The following is a 16,742-nucleotide window of genomic DNA, read 5'->3' on the forward strand; positions in this document are numbered from 1 at the left end:
CCTATTTAGATGATAATTAATCATAATCTTAACGTATGTATAAAAAAAATGTGGCCGCAAACCCTCCGGGTCCAAGTTGAATGTCAAAGTTGACCAACTGCTCACTTTCTGGGCACAACCTTCCATACAAGTGTGAGACATGATTTATAATCGAGAATTGACTTTCACCAACTCAGAGGCGATGCAGCAGCTCACTGGCTCAGTATGTCGATAGCTGCATAAAATACTGTAGCTACCTCTCTGTGATCTAAAGGTAGTTCCTCTGCGTTAGCTCTTATGATAACAAAATCGTTAATACTTGTTTAATATTCAGGTCACGAAATATAAATGGAGTACTGTTAGCGGTTTTTGGATGTTTTTTCGAGGGCTTTATGGAAGCAATATTGTACTCCCATTAGCTGCATTGTTAGCCACCTCGTATTAGTTGTATTTTACGAACATATGTGTTCTTGTCTTACATAGGGATTGTGAATGATGAAAAAAAAGTGCAGTTACCCTTTAACGGGCCACATAAGATAATGTGGCGGGCCTTGAGTTTACGCCATCCACTCTGACATCAGTGATGTTGTTGGCGTGCCTCATACAACAATATGACATTTATGTGCTGAAGCCATATACTGTATGTCTCCGTATCTCCTACCAATTTCTCACCTCTGTATTTCTTACCAACTTCATTCTGCAGTGTAACACACTATGTGAGCTCTTGACTTTAATCTACCTCTGAGTGCCATGCAGATGCTTTTATCACTCCTTCCATGACACCCACTCACATTTATCATCCTTTTTCATCAGTTTGCATTATTTATGTTTCATTTTTAACCTGTGTATAGAATGTCTAAGCATTTTAATGTTTGCTTTTATTTCCCTTACTGTACCCAAAATGAACCAAACCGTGACCTTAAAACCAAAGTATGTCCCAAACCGTTATGATGGCAAACCATTACACACCAATTGAATGTGCACTTATTAAGCTTTGTGTTTTGTTTAACGTTTAACTCACTATGAAAATCCTGGTGAACCTTTATGTACCGCACACTATGTTCTGGGGATGTAACAGTATCAAATCTCACGGTACGATATTCTCGCGGTATTAAGGCCACGGTACGATATTATTGCGATATATGTCAAAAAAAACAACAAAGTAAAGTAAAGTAAAGTTAAGTAAAGTGTTGTAAAGTGTTGTAAAGTGTTATAGTGTGTAAAATGAAGTGTCAGGGATGTTTAGGATAAACACACTTACTGTAATTGAACACATACATAATGTTAAAATGTTTCAGACATATTTGTACTACAAACAATTGTTTCTAAGTGCAAATAATTGTGCGGGAACATCTACTGTTCCAAGCAAATATTTTAAAAAATGACTTACATTTGAAGTATTTGAAGTATGTAAACATCCGGTGTAACAAGTCCATCCATCCATCAATTTTCTACCGCTTGTCCCTTACGGGGTCGCGGGGGGTGCTGGAGCCTATCTCAGCTGCATTCGGGCGGAAGGCGGGGTACACCCTGGACAAGTCGCCACCTCATCGCAGGGCCAACACAGATAGACAGACAACATTCACACACTAGGGCCAATTTAGTGTTGCCTATCAACCTATTCCCAGGTGCATGTCTTTGGAGGTGGGAGGAAGCCGGAGTACCCGGAGGGAACCCACGCAGTCACAGGGAGAACATGCAAATCCCACACAGAAAGATCCCAAGCCCGGGATTGAACTCAGGACCTTCGTATTGTGAAGCACACACACTAACCCCTGTCCCACCATGCTTCCCCAAGTGTAACAAGTGTAAAACAATAATGTACAGTTTAGTGTCTTTCAACTTCTACATTATGGGAAAAAGTGTCCTCCACAGTGGACTTTTTTTATCAGCTTGGAAAATGGTGTTTCTCAGAAAAGTAAACTAACAATATAACCTTTAATAATGTAAATACTTCACAAAGTGATCTTTAGCTTTCGGTGTGACAGTTTATGAGGTGAGGACTTGTCCAGCCCTGCTTTCTACCCGATTGCAGCTGTAATCAAATCCAGACCCCATGTGACTTTGAGGGACAAGCGGTACACAAATATATGGGTGGATTGAGGATGTATCAAGTAGCTTTTTAGTTTACTTGTATTTCCCGTGTTGAACATTTTTTTGGGGTGATTTCCCGCCGTGCAGAGCGACAAGACCAGCTGGCTTTGTGTCGCCTTGGATTCCTTCGAAACAAAAGCACCGTGCTTCGCTTTACAGAACGCAAACTTTCTTTCCTCCGCCGAAGAGGTTATGTTTTGGCCTGGGTTTATTTGTCTGTCTGTTAGCAACATAACTTAATGGACTTATGGACATTACTTATCACAATACAATACAATTACTTATGGACAGATTTCATGTCGAAAAAACATCTCCTTTTATCTACGACGAGTACTAACATTCCGGGAGATGTAGTTTATTTAAAGAACCTGGCCAACGCTAAAACGCCAGAAAAAAATACATTTGCCAAGTTTTTGTTCGATACCGTCACACGTCACGGTATTATTGATAAGACTTTACTACTGAAATACCGCGGTATTTTTTTAATGCCGTTACGTCCCTACTATGTTCTCATGCTGATATTTGCGCTTCTTCTGTCAGGAGGCCTGGTTTGAGTTCCGTGTCTTGGCTGTCATGGATGAGATGATCAGTGAGCCCAGCAACATAGTTGGAGTGTCCAGTACAGGTAATGCATAATGTTATAGAAGCATGACTCCAAAGCTAAGAGACGCAACACTAATCATCTTGACCCAAAATATAAATATTGGGCAATCATAATGTGAAGTCTAGTGTAGTGTAATATTTCCTTTCATCTTACTTTCCACTCTCTTGGTTTTCTCCAATATGAACATTTAGAACCTGGGGCCGTACTTATCAAGCTTCTTAGAATTACTCCTAAGAAGTCTGCTAAGAGTTGACTTAAGAGTAAATAAATTCTTCGCTGAAAGCTGCACTTAAAAGTTAGTTATCAAGCGTCTTACTCACACTTTCAGCGAAGTGTAGGACTGAATCTTAAGTGTCACACTCAGAGCTGAATTACGACATTACTATGTGCCGTAAACGGAATTTTAGGTGACGTCATTTCTGTGTCCATAGAAATGACCAATCACGGAAGGGAATCCGTTGTCTAAGAATAAAGAAATATCTTGGAAATATTTAAGTGGACAATGGGAGTGTATATTTTGACAATAAACTACAAAATAATACAAAACAAACTAGTCCCCGCCGGCACTCACGCGACCGCTCCCTCTCTTCTATCGCCCACACACTCAGTGACGTCACTCACCTCACGGCCACACACATACGCTACTGTCATAACATTTTCTTTCCAATTCATTAATTAGGCAACTAATTTGAAACTGGTGTGGGTGGCTCTATATATACTAGCCCACTGCAGACACATGCAGAAATCAACAAGGAATCGAAAAGTATTAAATCTGTGACCAAAATAATAGGCGCTCTGTCTAAACGATACCGTTTGATCAGCTGCTCGTCATCAAAAAAAAAAAAACATTGTTCCGTTCCCTGAACGTTCGCGCATGTCTCTCTCGCCTCAGTGCCATCCCCTGCTGGCAACTCCTAACCACTTAAGACACCTCTGAAGGTCTCTTAAATATCGTGGAGAGTAGGAGTGATTCTTAGACTTAAGAACGTTGATAAAAAGCTTTTATTCTTAAGTTTGAGAGTAGGACTAAATTTCGCAAATTCTCAGGACTTAAGTGTAAAATGGCACTCTAAGAAGCTTGATAAGTACGGCCCCTGATCTACTAATATCGAAATACCACACGCTAAAGAGCGTGTGCAAACCATAACATTGTGTGTAATATTAGTGGGCGTGTTGTGTGTGATCTACTAAAACTGCATGTACAGTTCATAACTGGTGCAGACCATCCTATTTAAATGAGGTTTTTGCGTGGCTTTCTCCATGGAGACGCTTATTTACTGTACATGCATGGTATCATGAATAACTTGTGGCATTTTGCTATGTTTTGAAACATGCAACAGACCATTACGTACCAATTTTAATGGACATCCAGACAAAGTCCAGCAGTGCATCTAAAAGAAAATGCATATTGCAAGAAGTATTTTTTTTTCATATACAGTAGGTATGTATCCCTTTTATATGAAAAAACATCCACGTTTGCAAGTGTTTTAATGCACGCAAACCTTAAGTAGATGTAGCCCTAACTCTAAACAATTGTTGCTTTTTGTCAAGCTTTGTACTCACAGTATCACAATCGCATGTCTAAAACCGAATGTTGTATGTCAGTGATACCAATCCCATACTGATATTAACCTTCTTTTCTTAATACTCGTTATAGTATTACATTTGTATACATGTTCTTTGCTTAACACAGACATAAAAAAAACATTTTTAAATTGTGCAACGAATTATCTGAAATTAAATAGCCCACACCATAACTTAAGTTACGCAATGCTATTTTTGCTGCCTTTTATGTCCACTTAATTAGCTTTTAACAGCATTTTCAACTGGTCACAAGACCCAACAGCACCTTTCAAAGTTTAAAAAACAAAATTTAATACAGTGAAATTTGTTTACAAAAGTTTTAAATGTAAGTCTTAAAACAAAAAATTTAAAAGGATTTATCTCAGGGCATTCAATCGATTGCAACTGTACTGTTCAGTTTGTCTTAGACGACGTTTCACCTCTCATCCATGAACTGAGGAAGAAATAACGCACTGTATACATCATGAACTGAAGAAGCCTACTAGAATGAGAGGCGAAACATCTTTGAAGACAAACCGAACAGTCCAGTTGCGACCGAATGAATGCCCTGAGATTACAATGACCTGGATGAATGAGACATAAAAAGGATTTAATGTGGCATATGTTTGGTACCTTATTGTTAGCAATCTGTTCCAGAAGGTCAGACAAAACCCGAAGTGTACGACAACCAAAGCAATTTTTCCAATGGTAACACTAGTGAGCAGTAGAGAATATGGAGTGATTTTTCTTGTCCAATACATATTTGTCTTTATTCATTATTGATGTATTTCTTGCCACCTTATGTTCTATATATTTTTATATGAGATTTCCAATTCATTTTATCATCTATTATTACACCCAAAAAAATAAAATTAATTTACCCTTTCAAGGTCTACTCAGTCTATTTGTATTTGCATTGGACTTTCTCTTCAATTGTTACCGAATAAAAATGTTTTCGTTTTACTGAGATTCAAAGATAGTCTGTTTTTGTCTAACCCTCTTTTTAATGTGTTTATTTATTCTGTTATTATTTGTATTAGCTTCTCTGTGTTCTCTCCTGAACAAAACACAGTCATGTTGTCTGCATATAGTGCTAACTTTAAGTCCTTTGTAACTTTAAAAATATCGCTTATACAAAGATTGAATAATTTTGGTCCCAGTATTGATCCCTTGGGTACGCCACAAGATATATTCAACTCTGTAGACCATACTTGCCAACCCTCCCGATTTTCCCGGGAGACTCCGGAATTTCAGTGCCCCTCCCGAAAATCTCCCGGGGCAACCATTTCTCCCGATTTCCACCCGGACAACAATATTGAGGGCATGCCTTAAAGACACTGCCTTTAGCGTCCTCTCTAACCTGAAACCTTCACCCCTTAACAGCCGCACGCTGTCCAGGTAGGGCTGGGCGATATATCGATATACCTGATGTATCGCGCGTTTGTCTTTGTGCGATATAGAAAATGACTATATCGTGATATTCGAGTATACGTTCTCACGCAGTTGCTTTTAGCTGCAGGCATTACACTACAGGCTCTTCTCACTCTTTCTTGTCTGTCCTCACAGACAACAAGCGCACCTTCTTACATACGTCCCATACGTATACGCCCTTGCGGAGCAGAGAGGTAGCAGCATGGCTAAAGTTAGCTGTGGTGCGAGTGGTAATACGAGAGAAAGAAGGTGCAAATCTGGTAACAAATGAAGGAAGAATTCATTCCCAAGAATAACAGCAGGGGGTCCATCGTCTGGCGGTGGTTTAGCTTCAAGTGGGATTATGTCGAACAGACAACCGTAATTTGTCAAGTGTGGGGAAAAGGCATTGCTACAAAAAGTAGCATTACTGCTAATATGTAGCATCATTTGAAAAGTCACCTGCTAGAGAATGAACAGTGCTTACTCCGCATGTCAACATCTCCGTTTGATGCCACACGCCCACCCCATCAAAATGCAGAGGCAAACATTTCCAGATCAACATCGTATGTAGATTAACTACGATCAAAGTATTGGACAGGATGTCGAAAATGTGTAATAAAGTTGTACTTTATATAAGATAAAATAGGCATACAAAACGGTACAAACCGATCCTTATATCTTGTTATCTGTCAGTCATTCACCCGAAGGCTTGTAATCCTCAATCTCAACAACCACAATGCACCTGCTCCCGGTCTTTTTAACATCCGGTTTGCCGCAATTAATTGTGGAACATGCAGTATTTTAGTTAACCCTTTGTTAGGCTATGAAGTAGAAAACAACTCAATTCAGTGTCAGTGTTTCTCAAATAATCAATATCAAATACATGTATAAATCAAATCAATTCTCTTATAACTCTTTTTAGCTGTAAATAATGATTGATCAATTTATCAGCAATTAAATCAAGCATACAAATTATGAATGATCATCACACATGAACTATATAACCATAAGTTATATAAGGTTTCTCATAGTCATTCACATCGACGTCCCACTGGGGTGAGTTTTTCCTTGCCCGTATGTGGGCTCTGTACCGAGGATGTCATTGTGGCTTGTGCAGCCCTTTGAGACACTTGTCAATCAAACATTGATTGATTGCATTGATTGATAAGTTACAACACCGTATGAAAAAAATAGTCAACAAAAGGAGACAACGTCCGCAGGAACCTACCACATAGGACGTACAGTCGTACACAATTTGATTTCCTGTTATGCAGCTAATTTTTATTTGACACGTATTGAAATATCTTGTGTGACATCATGCACAAAAGTGCACTAATAGCTTGTTTTAAAATGTCTCTGACAATTTTGCACTTTTTGTTTTGGAAATGACACAAATGTTTGTGCCACTGCTTAATAACTGTTTAATAAATACAGTTTTGGTCAATTGACTTAGTTGTGATTTCCCTGTCTGCATGAAAGTTTAAAATTAGCATATATTAATGCAGTATGAAGAAGAATGTTTTAATGTAGACACATAGAATCATCATACTGCTGTGATTATATGTATCATGTGTTCATTCAAGGCTAAGGCAAAATATTGAGATATATATTGTGTATCGCGATATGGCCTAAAAATATTGAGATATTAAAAAAAGGCCATATCGCCCAGCCCTATGTCCAGGCGTCCGCTTTTCCCTCCATATAAACAGCGTATCGGCCCAGTCAGTATGTAGCGTTGGATGGGTTTAACAATGGTCTTTACTCGAAGATGTCAAGAAATGCCGACACATTGTATGATCTTTTAACTGGTTTAATGATAACGCAAGGCATACTTGGTCAGCATATGTCAGGTCGGGCTTATACCGCCACGGGTAAGATGTACCCCAGTGCTACCTGCCGCATTCGGGCAGATGAGGCTCGTAAACCTGATAAGGCAGCCCATCTAGGAGAAAACCACCGCTGCCTTGCGGTCAACCCACTGGAGGGTAAGGCTAAGGGAGTAAACCCCGACAGAAAATCAGGAGCCGGAGTCCTGAAGGCGGTTTGACGTTGTAGCGTCAACTCCTGCGGCGTCGCTGGTGCCAAGTTGTATCGACACTCGTCGCTCCCTTGAATCCACCAGCCATGCGGAGAGGGGGGCTTGCTGCCTGGACAACAGCTTGCCCTCCATAGTTCCATGCCCAGGCCGTGTAGATCCACTGGAGAGGTCCACTGGAGAGGTCACTCCAGCAGATACCAGTTCTAAGCCCATCCGATTGGTGAAAGAAACGGGTGCCAGGGGCCATCTCGCAGTGAGACACACCCCCCTTTTTGGATGTACCCCATCGTCTCCCGAGACGGAAGGATGCAGACGACCGACCGACGACTTGGTCAACAGCCATTCATGTCACACTGAGGGTGGGCGTATAAACAACTTTAACACTGTTACTAATATGCGTCACACTGTGAACCCACACCAAACAAGAATGACAAACACATTTCGGGAGAACATCCGCGCCGTAACACAACATAAACACAACAGAACAAATACCCAGAATCCCTTGCAGCACTAACTCTTCCGGGACGCTACAATAACATCTACGGCTTTTGGAGCGCAGTGCACAACTGCACACACAACAAGAAGGAGACGAAGCGGAAGAACGAAGAAGAGACATGGCGACGACGAGTAAGAAGAAGAAATACGCTTGCAAGTTCCAAAATGATTGGAACAAATAATTTTATTTCATCCAGAAAAGCTCAAAGGGGAAGGGGTATGGTGCCTGCACCTCAACCCCGCCCCCCCCCAACCACGCCCCCGCAACCACGCCCCCAACACCCATCTCCCGAATTCGGAGGTCTCAAGGTTGGCAAGTATGCTGTAGACGTGTCTTCTCCTAACTTCACAAATTGCTTCCTTTTGGTTAACTAGCTTCTTATCCAGTTCAAGACCAGCCTTCTGATCTCATATCGTTCCAATTTGTTTATATTATATAACATTTTTAAGATGTTAGGATTATTTGTGTCAAATGCTTTAGTTAGATCCATAAACAATGCAGCTGCACACTGTTTACCAGCTATTGCATTGGTAATCTCTTGCGTTATTTCCATTAATGCCATCAATGTTGAAATGTTAGCTCTGTATCTGTATTGGTTGACAAATATACATATTTTGGTTAAGGACCAAGATTATTGAGAAATTTGAGCAAAGAAAAAGAAAAAAAATATAAGATTCCAAATTGTTGTTACGCCCGTCAAAAACTTAGGAATTGTAATGTCCTGTTTTGCTTTGAAGATAATTAAAATCAACATTTTAATCATTTTAAAAACATCCAAGCTTTCTAATTCCAACATCACCTAAAATCCATTTTCCTGTAGTTCTACGTTTTTTATACAGCATTTTCGCACACATGTTCTACACAGGTTGCCTTTGCTAGTTGTGTTTGCTATTGCTTTGCTATTTCCTCATCATGTATGATGGAACTTCTTACCTTGCAGACTTCTTTCCACCTCCAGAGTTGGTTGAGGAATCAGGGTTGGCGCGACCAGTCATGGCCGGCATTGTGGCCACAATCTGCTTCTTGGCTGCGGCGGTTCTTTTCAGTACAATGGCAGCCTGCTTTGTCAATAAGCAGCGGCGGCGGAAGCTAAAACGAAAAAAAGGTGAGGTGTAACAAAAGAACCAAGGTTTCAGAGGTTATGGGCCATACAACTTGACCCAAAACTGCACAAAAATTCCAAACCTTAAATAGCTCGTCACACAAAACCTAAGCATATCTGGCGAGTCCTTACTTCAGAAAATATCTGAAAGATGAACTCTACTTTGATATTTTTAATTATTAACTTTACCAATATACATGTAGGACCTGACCATACTGCAAAAGTTGGTATTGATTCGATACCAAGTAAAAACAGTGCCAGGGTTTTATATACTGATATTTTTTACTTGAAATCCTTAAGTTGAATTATTTTGCAATGTACCTTTAATTTGTCAATCTTGATTACAATAAAAATAAAAATTGTAGGCCCAATTGCATTAATTTTCTACCGTTTGTCTATCTCGGGGTCGCGGAGCCTATCCCAGCTGCACTATGGGTGGAAGGCAGTGTACACCCTGGACAGTCGCAACCAACAAACAAAAATATTTATATTCACAAACTAGTTTTTGAACAATCAATAAAATATATGTATACAATTCAAGACAATGTAGCAATAAGAACAAAATATTGCAGTCATTCTCTTATACAATATGCAAATATTAGAGCAAAATTACGTCACAAAATAAATAAAGAATAGCAATACAATGAACAAATAAAGTATATGAATAGACCTGTGTAAATAATCTGACAATATAAACAACACAACAAATAACAGATATTTGTGGAAATAAACATAGACAACTAGGAAATAGCAATTTCATGGCGCTATTACCGATCCAATGTTGATACTACTCCCAGTATTGATATTGAGTTTGACCTGTTTAGCACCATTTCAAAATGTAACACTATATCACTTCAGCTCTCCCAATTTGTCTATATTTTTCATTTGTTCTTTTTGCTTGTATTGGGGAAAGTGGCAGTTATTATGAATAAACCGGCAGGGTGAAACGTCACATTGATTATAATGTTACATTATGAAAAACTACCAATTAAAAATAAATGTACCGTTTTACAGCTAACTTGCTAGTTAGCATTATAATATGTGATTAATGTTGAGAAACATAGGATGTGCTTCCATGCTACGTGACCCTAGAGCAGGGGTCTCCAACCAGCAGCTTGTGAGCTACTAGATGGTGACCTGAATTTTTAGTAGGACATCAAAGGGTCAAAGAATATTTGCTTTAACTCTTAGTATTTTTAGAATTGTTCAATTCAGATATTATGTTTATGTATAATTACAAATGACCACAAAATAGTGTGAATAAAATGAGTGGAGATCTGCTTTTTCTCATTTACTGAAAAATCAAGCTTGCGTGATAACCGCAAGCGAGTTTGAATGCCAACATGACCATGATCATCAATCAATCAAAATGTATTTACATAGCCCTTAATCACAAGTGTCCCAAAAGGCTTTACAAACTCACATCAACATCTTTTGATCTAAACCCACATCGGGTCAAGGAAAAACTCAAAAGACCCCAGCTGTGGAAGAAAATAAATCTTGAGAAAGGACCGCAGATGTAGAAATCCCCCTTCCAAGATGATCTAGATAATGCATCGGAAGGCCAACAGATTGTCATAGGGGGATCTTCTTCTTGGCTCTAAAAGAAACTTTACATATTACCCCATTACAACCATCATGCCCCAGTCTAAACTTGTATAAACACATTGCTGTCTGAGCAACTAATATATCCAGAGAGATGTGAAGATCCCTACATGAACGTGTCTACAACAGAAAGTGAACCCACATGGCGTTACATAAACTAAATGTGAAGCATGACGTTTTGCCGTTACCATTAAAGGCCTACTGAAATGAATTTTTTGTATTTAAACGGGGATAGCAGATCCATTCTATGTGTCATACTTGATCATTTCGCGATATTGCCATATTTTTGCTGAAAGGATTTAGTAGAGAACATCGACGATAAAGTTCGCAACTTTTGGTCGCTGATAAAAAAAAGCCTTGCCCCTACCGGAAGTAGCGTGACGTCGCAGGTTGAAGGGCTCTTCACATTTCCCCATTGTTTACATCAGCAGCGAGAGCGATTTGGACTGAGAAAGCGACGATTACCCCATTAATTTGAGCAAGGATGAAAGATTTGTGGATGAGGAAAGTAAGAGTGAAGGACTAGAGTGCAGTGCAGGACGTATCTTTTTTCGCTCTGACCGTAACTTAGGTAAAAGGGCTCATTGGATTCCACACTTTCTCCTTTTTCTATTGTGAATCACAGATTTGTATTTTAAACCACCTCGGATACTTCATCCTCTTGAAAATGAGAGTCGAGAACGCGAAATGGACATTCACAGTGACTTTTATCTCCACGACAATACATCGGTGAAGCACTTTAGCTATGGAGCTAACGTGATAGCATCGTGCTTAAATGCAGATAGAAACAAAAGAAATAAGCCCCTGACTGGAAGGATAGACAGAAGACCAACAATACTACTATCAGGAGACACCGAACCAAACACTGGACCTGTAACCACACGGTTAATGCTGTGCCGCCTGTCGAAGCCTAGCAATGCTGTTGCTAACGACGCCATTGAAGCTAACTTAGCTACGGGACCTCGTCAGAGCTATGATAAAAACATTAGCGCTCCACCTACGCCAGCCCTCATCTGCTGATCAACACCCGTGCTCACCTGCGTTCCAGCAATCGACGGCGCGACGAAGGACTTCACCCGATCATCGATGCGGTCGGCGGCTAGCGTCGGATAGCGCGTCTGCTATCCAAGTCAAAGTCCTCCTGGTTGTGTTGCTGCAGCCAGCCGCTAATTCGCAGATCCCACCTACAGCTTTCTTCTTTGCGGTCTCCATTGTTCATTAAACAAATTGCAAAAGATTCACCAACACAGATGTCCAGAATACTGTGGAATCGTGTGATGAAAACAGAGCTGTTTGTATTGGATACAATGTGTCCGAATACTTCAGTTTCAACCATCGAAGTCACGCACAAACGTCATCATACCTAGACGTTTTCAACCGGAAGTTTCGCAGGAAATTTAAAATTGCACTTTATAAGTTAACCCGGCCGTATTGGCATGTGTTGCAATGTTAAGATTTCATCATTGATATATAAACTATCAGACTGCGTGGTCGGTAGTAGTGGATTTCAGTAGGCCTTTAAGAAACACTTTAAAACCTTTACAAATTAAACAAGATAAACATTTTTGAATAAAATATTGCTCTGAAGATGTTTCTTCTGCCAAGCAAAATATATTGTGTGTTAATTTATTTATATTTTTATTCTTAAATACAATTTTGTAATAAAACACCAGTGTGTGGAGTACTTTTTGAGCACAATTGAACAATACTATGATAACTGTAATATTACTTTTTCATAGTGTTACTGACATTTCACCCTGTAATAATCTTTTTATGTTTCTAGATCCCCCTCTTTCCATAACACACTGCAGAAAAAGTATGGCATCGCCGTAAGTACAGTACAAACTGCACGATACACACAACTCATGAACAGCAATTACAATGAATAATCTGTAGAATACAGACTACTAGAGCTGATTGGTGTTCTTGTTACAGTCAGACCTTAATACAGTACTTTGTTATCAAAACTGCACTGAAATCATCACAGTTTTTTTTAAAGCATTGTTGAATCAAACGATCAATGATATAATGCATGGTTTTATAGTTACATCAAAATAACATGATAGTCAAATATATCATATTAATGATAAATGGCTGCCATTAAAGACACTTTATTGACACCCTGTGCAAGTTTCCTTGCTTCTAACTCAGGGGTTGTTTCTTCTTAAACAGTGCGTGAGTGGGATTTAAGAACTCATTTGTTAGTGAATAAAACCCTTTGACCAGATTTGATTACCTGGACATTGGATACAGTATATTATTTTGTTACTGAATTGTATAATGTTCACAACCGTCATATCCAATAGAAGTCATTATTATATTTGGTATTTTTACATAAAGTGATATAAGTCAATGCAGATTCATGCTCAAAGTTCCAAGTTGAGATGTCATGCGTGTCATGCAAATTGTTCACCAAAACATTAATCTTTACTGCAAACGTTAAACCCAAATCAGTTTGCCAAGGTAGTCTGCGTGTATGAGTATAAATGAGTTGTATATTCACAGAAAATTGTTTACTAAAATCTGGCAAATCAAAGCCATAATTGTTTGATTTTCTGGGGAAATGCACATCAAGCTACGCAAAGCATTCTTTGACGCTAAAACGTAAACCAAGGCCAAGACAATGCTGTAACTAATGACTATTTTGATGGTCGACGAGTCATTGACTATCCTAACGATTAGTCGACTAATCGGAATATGAAGTGTACACCTATTCAGTGGCTTTAACTTAGCCATTTGTTTTCAAATACAGCTCACGTACTGCCATGAAAAGCAAGATTGGCTTTGACGTGTTTAGAGTAAAATGTTCCCTTACATTTCATGTTTTCAACCCCGCTGTTGTTGCTGGTGGCCGTAGCAATTTTTCTCTTCCTGTTGCTGATGGTCACCAGTCGCACAAACTCGCACATTTGTTTCTGGAAAAACACAATGTTACTGACACTTATAGACAAATCAATTTGTCGGTGCTAAATTTTATAGATAATTTTTCTTAAAAATGTCGACACATCGTTTGCACCCTTAGCCAAGACTTATACTGTATAAAATATTGATTGAGACCACCAATGTTTCTGTGGTACATAATTTTCCAGTACAAATAGGTAGATAACTAGTGTAGTTTGAATTCCACATCATGTACTGTTATGTTTCCCTATAGGCCATCATCAGGGAACGTGAGCCCAGAAAGCATTCGCTCCAAACCCTCCTCCCTAGCAGAATCATCAGAGGACAGTCATTCCCAACGTGGGAAGAAACCACCACCAAGTCCAGGGAAGAAGGAGGAGTCTTTGTACACTAGGACCAAAAGAGCAATAACCAGCAAGAAATACATTTCCAGACTTGAAGCTGAAGCAACAATACCCATTGAACTAATCAGCCGTGGCCCAGATGGACGCTTTGTCATTGATCCTACTGATGCGGAATTGTCTGTCAAATCCCGAAGAATTGAGGGCTTTCCCTTTGTAGAAGAATCCGATCTCTATCCTGAATTCCGGCAATCAGATGAAGAAAACGACGATCTGAGACCTCTTCCACCAGTCATGGCCCCCCTTCGGCCTCACCAGATTTCACCCATCTCCAGTCATGAGTCCTACCTCCAGCCTCCAGCCTACAGCCCTCGTTTTCAGAGGCCTTTTGAAGGTATGACTATCATGGAGAGCAGTCAACTTCAGGCCACAGGGCAGATCCGAGGCTCACTCCATCACAGGGCTTTCTATGGCTACTTGGGCCCGCCTGGAGATCATGATCCTCGTCCTCCTTTTTACATGACTGATACCAGTCCCCTTAGCTCTGTCATGTCTTCCCCTCCGTACCTGAGTGAAGGTCCTTTTGGTTACCCCATGATTCCAGAAGAAATGGGAGAGGGTGATTTCACAAAATATTCTGTCTCCGGCTTACCTTATCCTCTGACACTCACTTCTTCTTCTCATTCACCAGAGTTTTGGCGGGGAATGGATTTCACCTTCTCAACTATGGAGGGGCCCCAATTAATTTTCCCGCCACAGCCCTCTGTGCGTCTCCGCCATGACTCTCCGTATCCACCTCCACCTCATGTTCTTCCCCTTGGTGCTTTTCAGCCCTCCTCCCTCACGATGCCTACCTATCCATCTGTTTTGCCACTAGTAGGTTCACAGAGCCACTCAAGCAAGTCTCCTGGCAGGGCCAAGCCTCATGGCTCTCCAGGCAGGCGTTTAGCGATGCCGGAAGCTCATTTAGGGCAGCTAAGACACACAAGCCACGGAATGGGTGTTCCACTTTTTCCTTACACCGATCCTTTGGCCCACATTTCCCCAAGCACGTTCAGTAGCCTAGATACCCAATGGTTTGAATCTACCCCTCGTTTTAGTCCAAGACAGATTCGTAGGATAGATTCTGGTGTACATCAGGTGGTTCTCCAGCCCTCTCGACTTTCCCCTCTCACCCAGAGCCCCTTTAGTTCCCACGAGGGTTCTCCTGAGATTGTTATACGTCCTCGGCCACGTCCAAACATTGTTCAAGCTCCCATACCCCAAGAGATGTCTGAAATTACCCTGCTACCTCCATCTACAGCCTCCTTCTCAAGGAGATCTTCCCCTTCTTCCTCACCTGCATTAGGCCAGGGTAGCAGAAGAGCCAGTCCTAGCTATCGTTCCCACATGGCCTTTGCTTCATCTGCGAGCAGCTATCCAGCTTCCCAGTCCCCATCACCTCCCATGGAAAGCAGCAACATATGTGGGCAGATACCATCTCCGAGGAGGACTGAGGAGGGGATCCTTCCATCTGAGCCCTCTCCACCCCAGTTGTCCGCTTCAGGGTAGGTGTGTTAGTTGTGTAGGTAGGCACTTCATTTGAGTCATCTGCCCAGCCCATGATGCTTTGTTATGGCTTCACTTTGGTTACTAACGCAGTGTGCAATAACCATCAACTTGAAATACCATCTTAATAGATGTTTATTTCTTACTTCAGTTTACATTTTTTGTAAACGCCTTAAAAATTTAATCTCAGAAAGTTATTTCAAATCATTGCTTATTTTAATTTGAAACATTAAGTTGGAAGTATTCCAAAAAATCATTGTTTCTAAATATATTTATAAAGCACTAGCAATGCAAAAGTCCATTAACTATTTAAATGTAAGATTAGTAAATCATAATAGAATAAATTATAAACTAATGTTACCCATACTTTTGTTCCACAGATTATGCTTCAGACTTTTACAAACCAAAGTCTTTCAGTGACTACATTAACATGCACACAATATTCTGGTTTAGGTTGATGTTGTCTTTAAGGCAAGACGTGTTTGTATTCTCAAGCAATCAGAATATTGCTGTTTACATGTTAAACAGCACACAAGATTACCAATATTGTTGATTATTGTGTTTTCCGCCAAATGCGGTTGCCTTGGGGGTTTTGCATCATATGCTGATCAGGACCTTTACAGTTTAAGTTGACCCCATTTATATTGACAACTTATTAAGCCCTGGACCACCGAATTATTTTTTCTGTTCTGTCATTGACTGCTATTATCAACATAAAATTTCAGGATGTTCCGATACAACTTTTTAACCTCCGATACAACAACGATGTTGGCGCTTAAGTATTGGCTGATATGAATATTGATACGATAAAAGCACAAATCACCCTTTTATTATTTTGTAGTGTAGTCAAACAGAGAGCAATGGTATGTGTGAAAAGCACTAACCTATTTAGTAACTTAACTTACCTGCTGTCTTTAATTAAGTTGACGTGGAGTGGTATTTTTTGCAACACTTAGTGGCCACAATAATTCATAAAGTAAAAGGGGAACTGCACTTTTTGGAGGGAATTTGCATCATTCACAATCCTTATGTAACTAGTAAATAAATGCCATCAAGAG

General features: G+C 40.0%; 1 protein-coding gene across 2 annotated transcripts in view; it reads left to right on the plus strand.

Annotated features, from left to right (window-relative positions):
• Positions 1 to 16,742, plus strand: part of LOC133650742 (protein turtle homolog B-like) — a 268,746-nt gene that overhangs the window by 234,887 nt on the left and 17,117 nt on the right. Inside the window, exons 15-18 of one of the 2 annotated variants that reach the window (XM_062048342.1) lie at positions 2,614 to 2,698; positions 9,128 to 9,292; positions 12,678 to 12,723; positions 14,049 to 15,683. In XM_062048342.1, the coding sequence (XP_061904326.1) occupies positions 2,614 to 2,698; positions 9,128 to 9,292; positions 12,678 to 12,723; positions 14,049 to 15,683 (1,931 nt within the window). Of the gene's footprint in view, positions 1 to 2,613; positions 2,699 to 9,127; positions 9,293 to 12,677; positions 12,724 to 14,048; positions 15,688 to 16,742 lie in introns of both variants that reach the window. The other variant, XM_062048344.1, reaches the window with a different exon arrangement.

The sequence above is a fragment of the Entelurus aequoreus genome, linkage group LG05 (assembly GCF_033978785.1).
Source record: "Entelurus aequoreus isolate RoL-2023_Sb linkage group LG05, RoL_Eaeq_v1.1, whole genome shotgun sequence".
Classification (NCBI taxonomy): Eukaryota; Metazoa; Chordata; class Actinopteri; order Syngnathiformes; family Syngnathidae; genus Entelurus; species Entelurus aequoreus.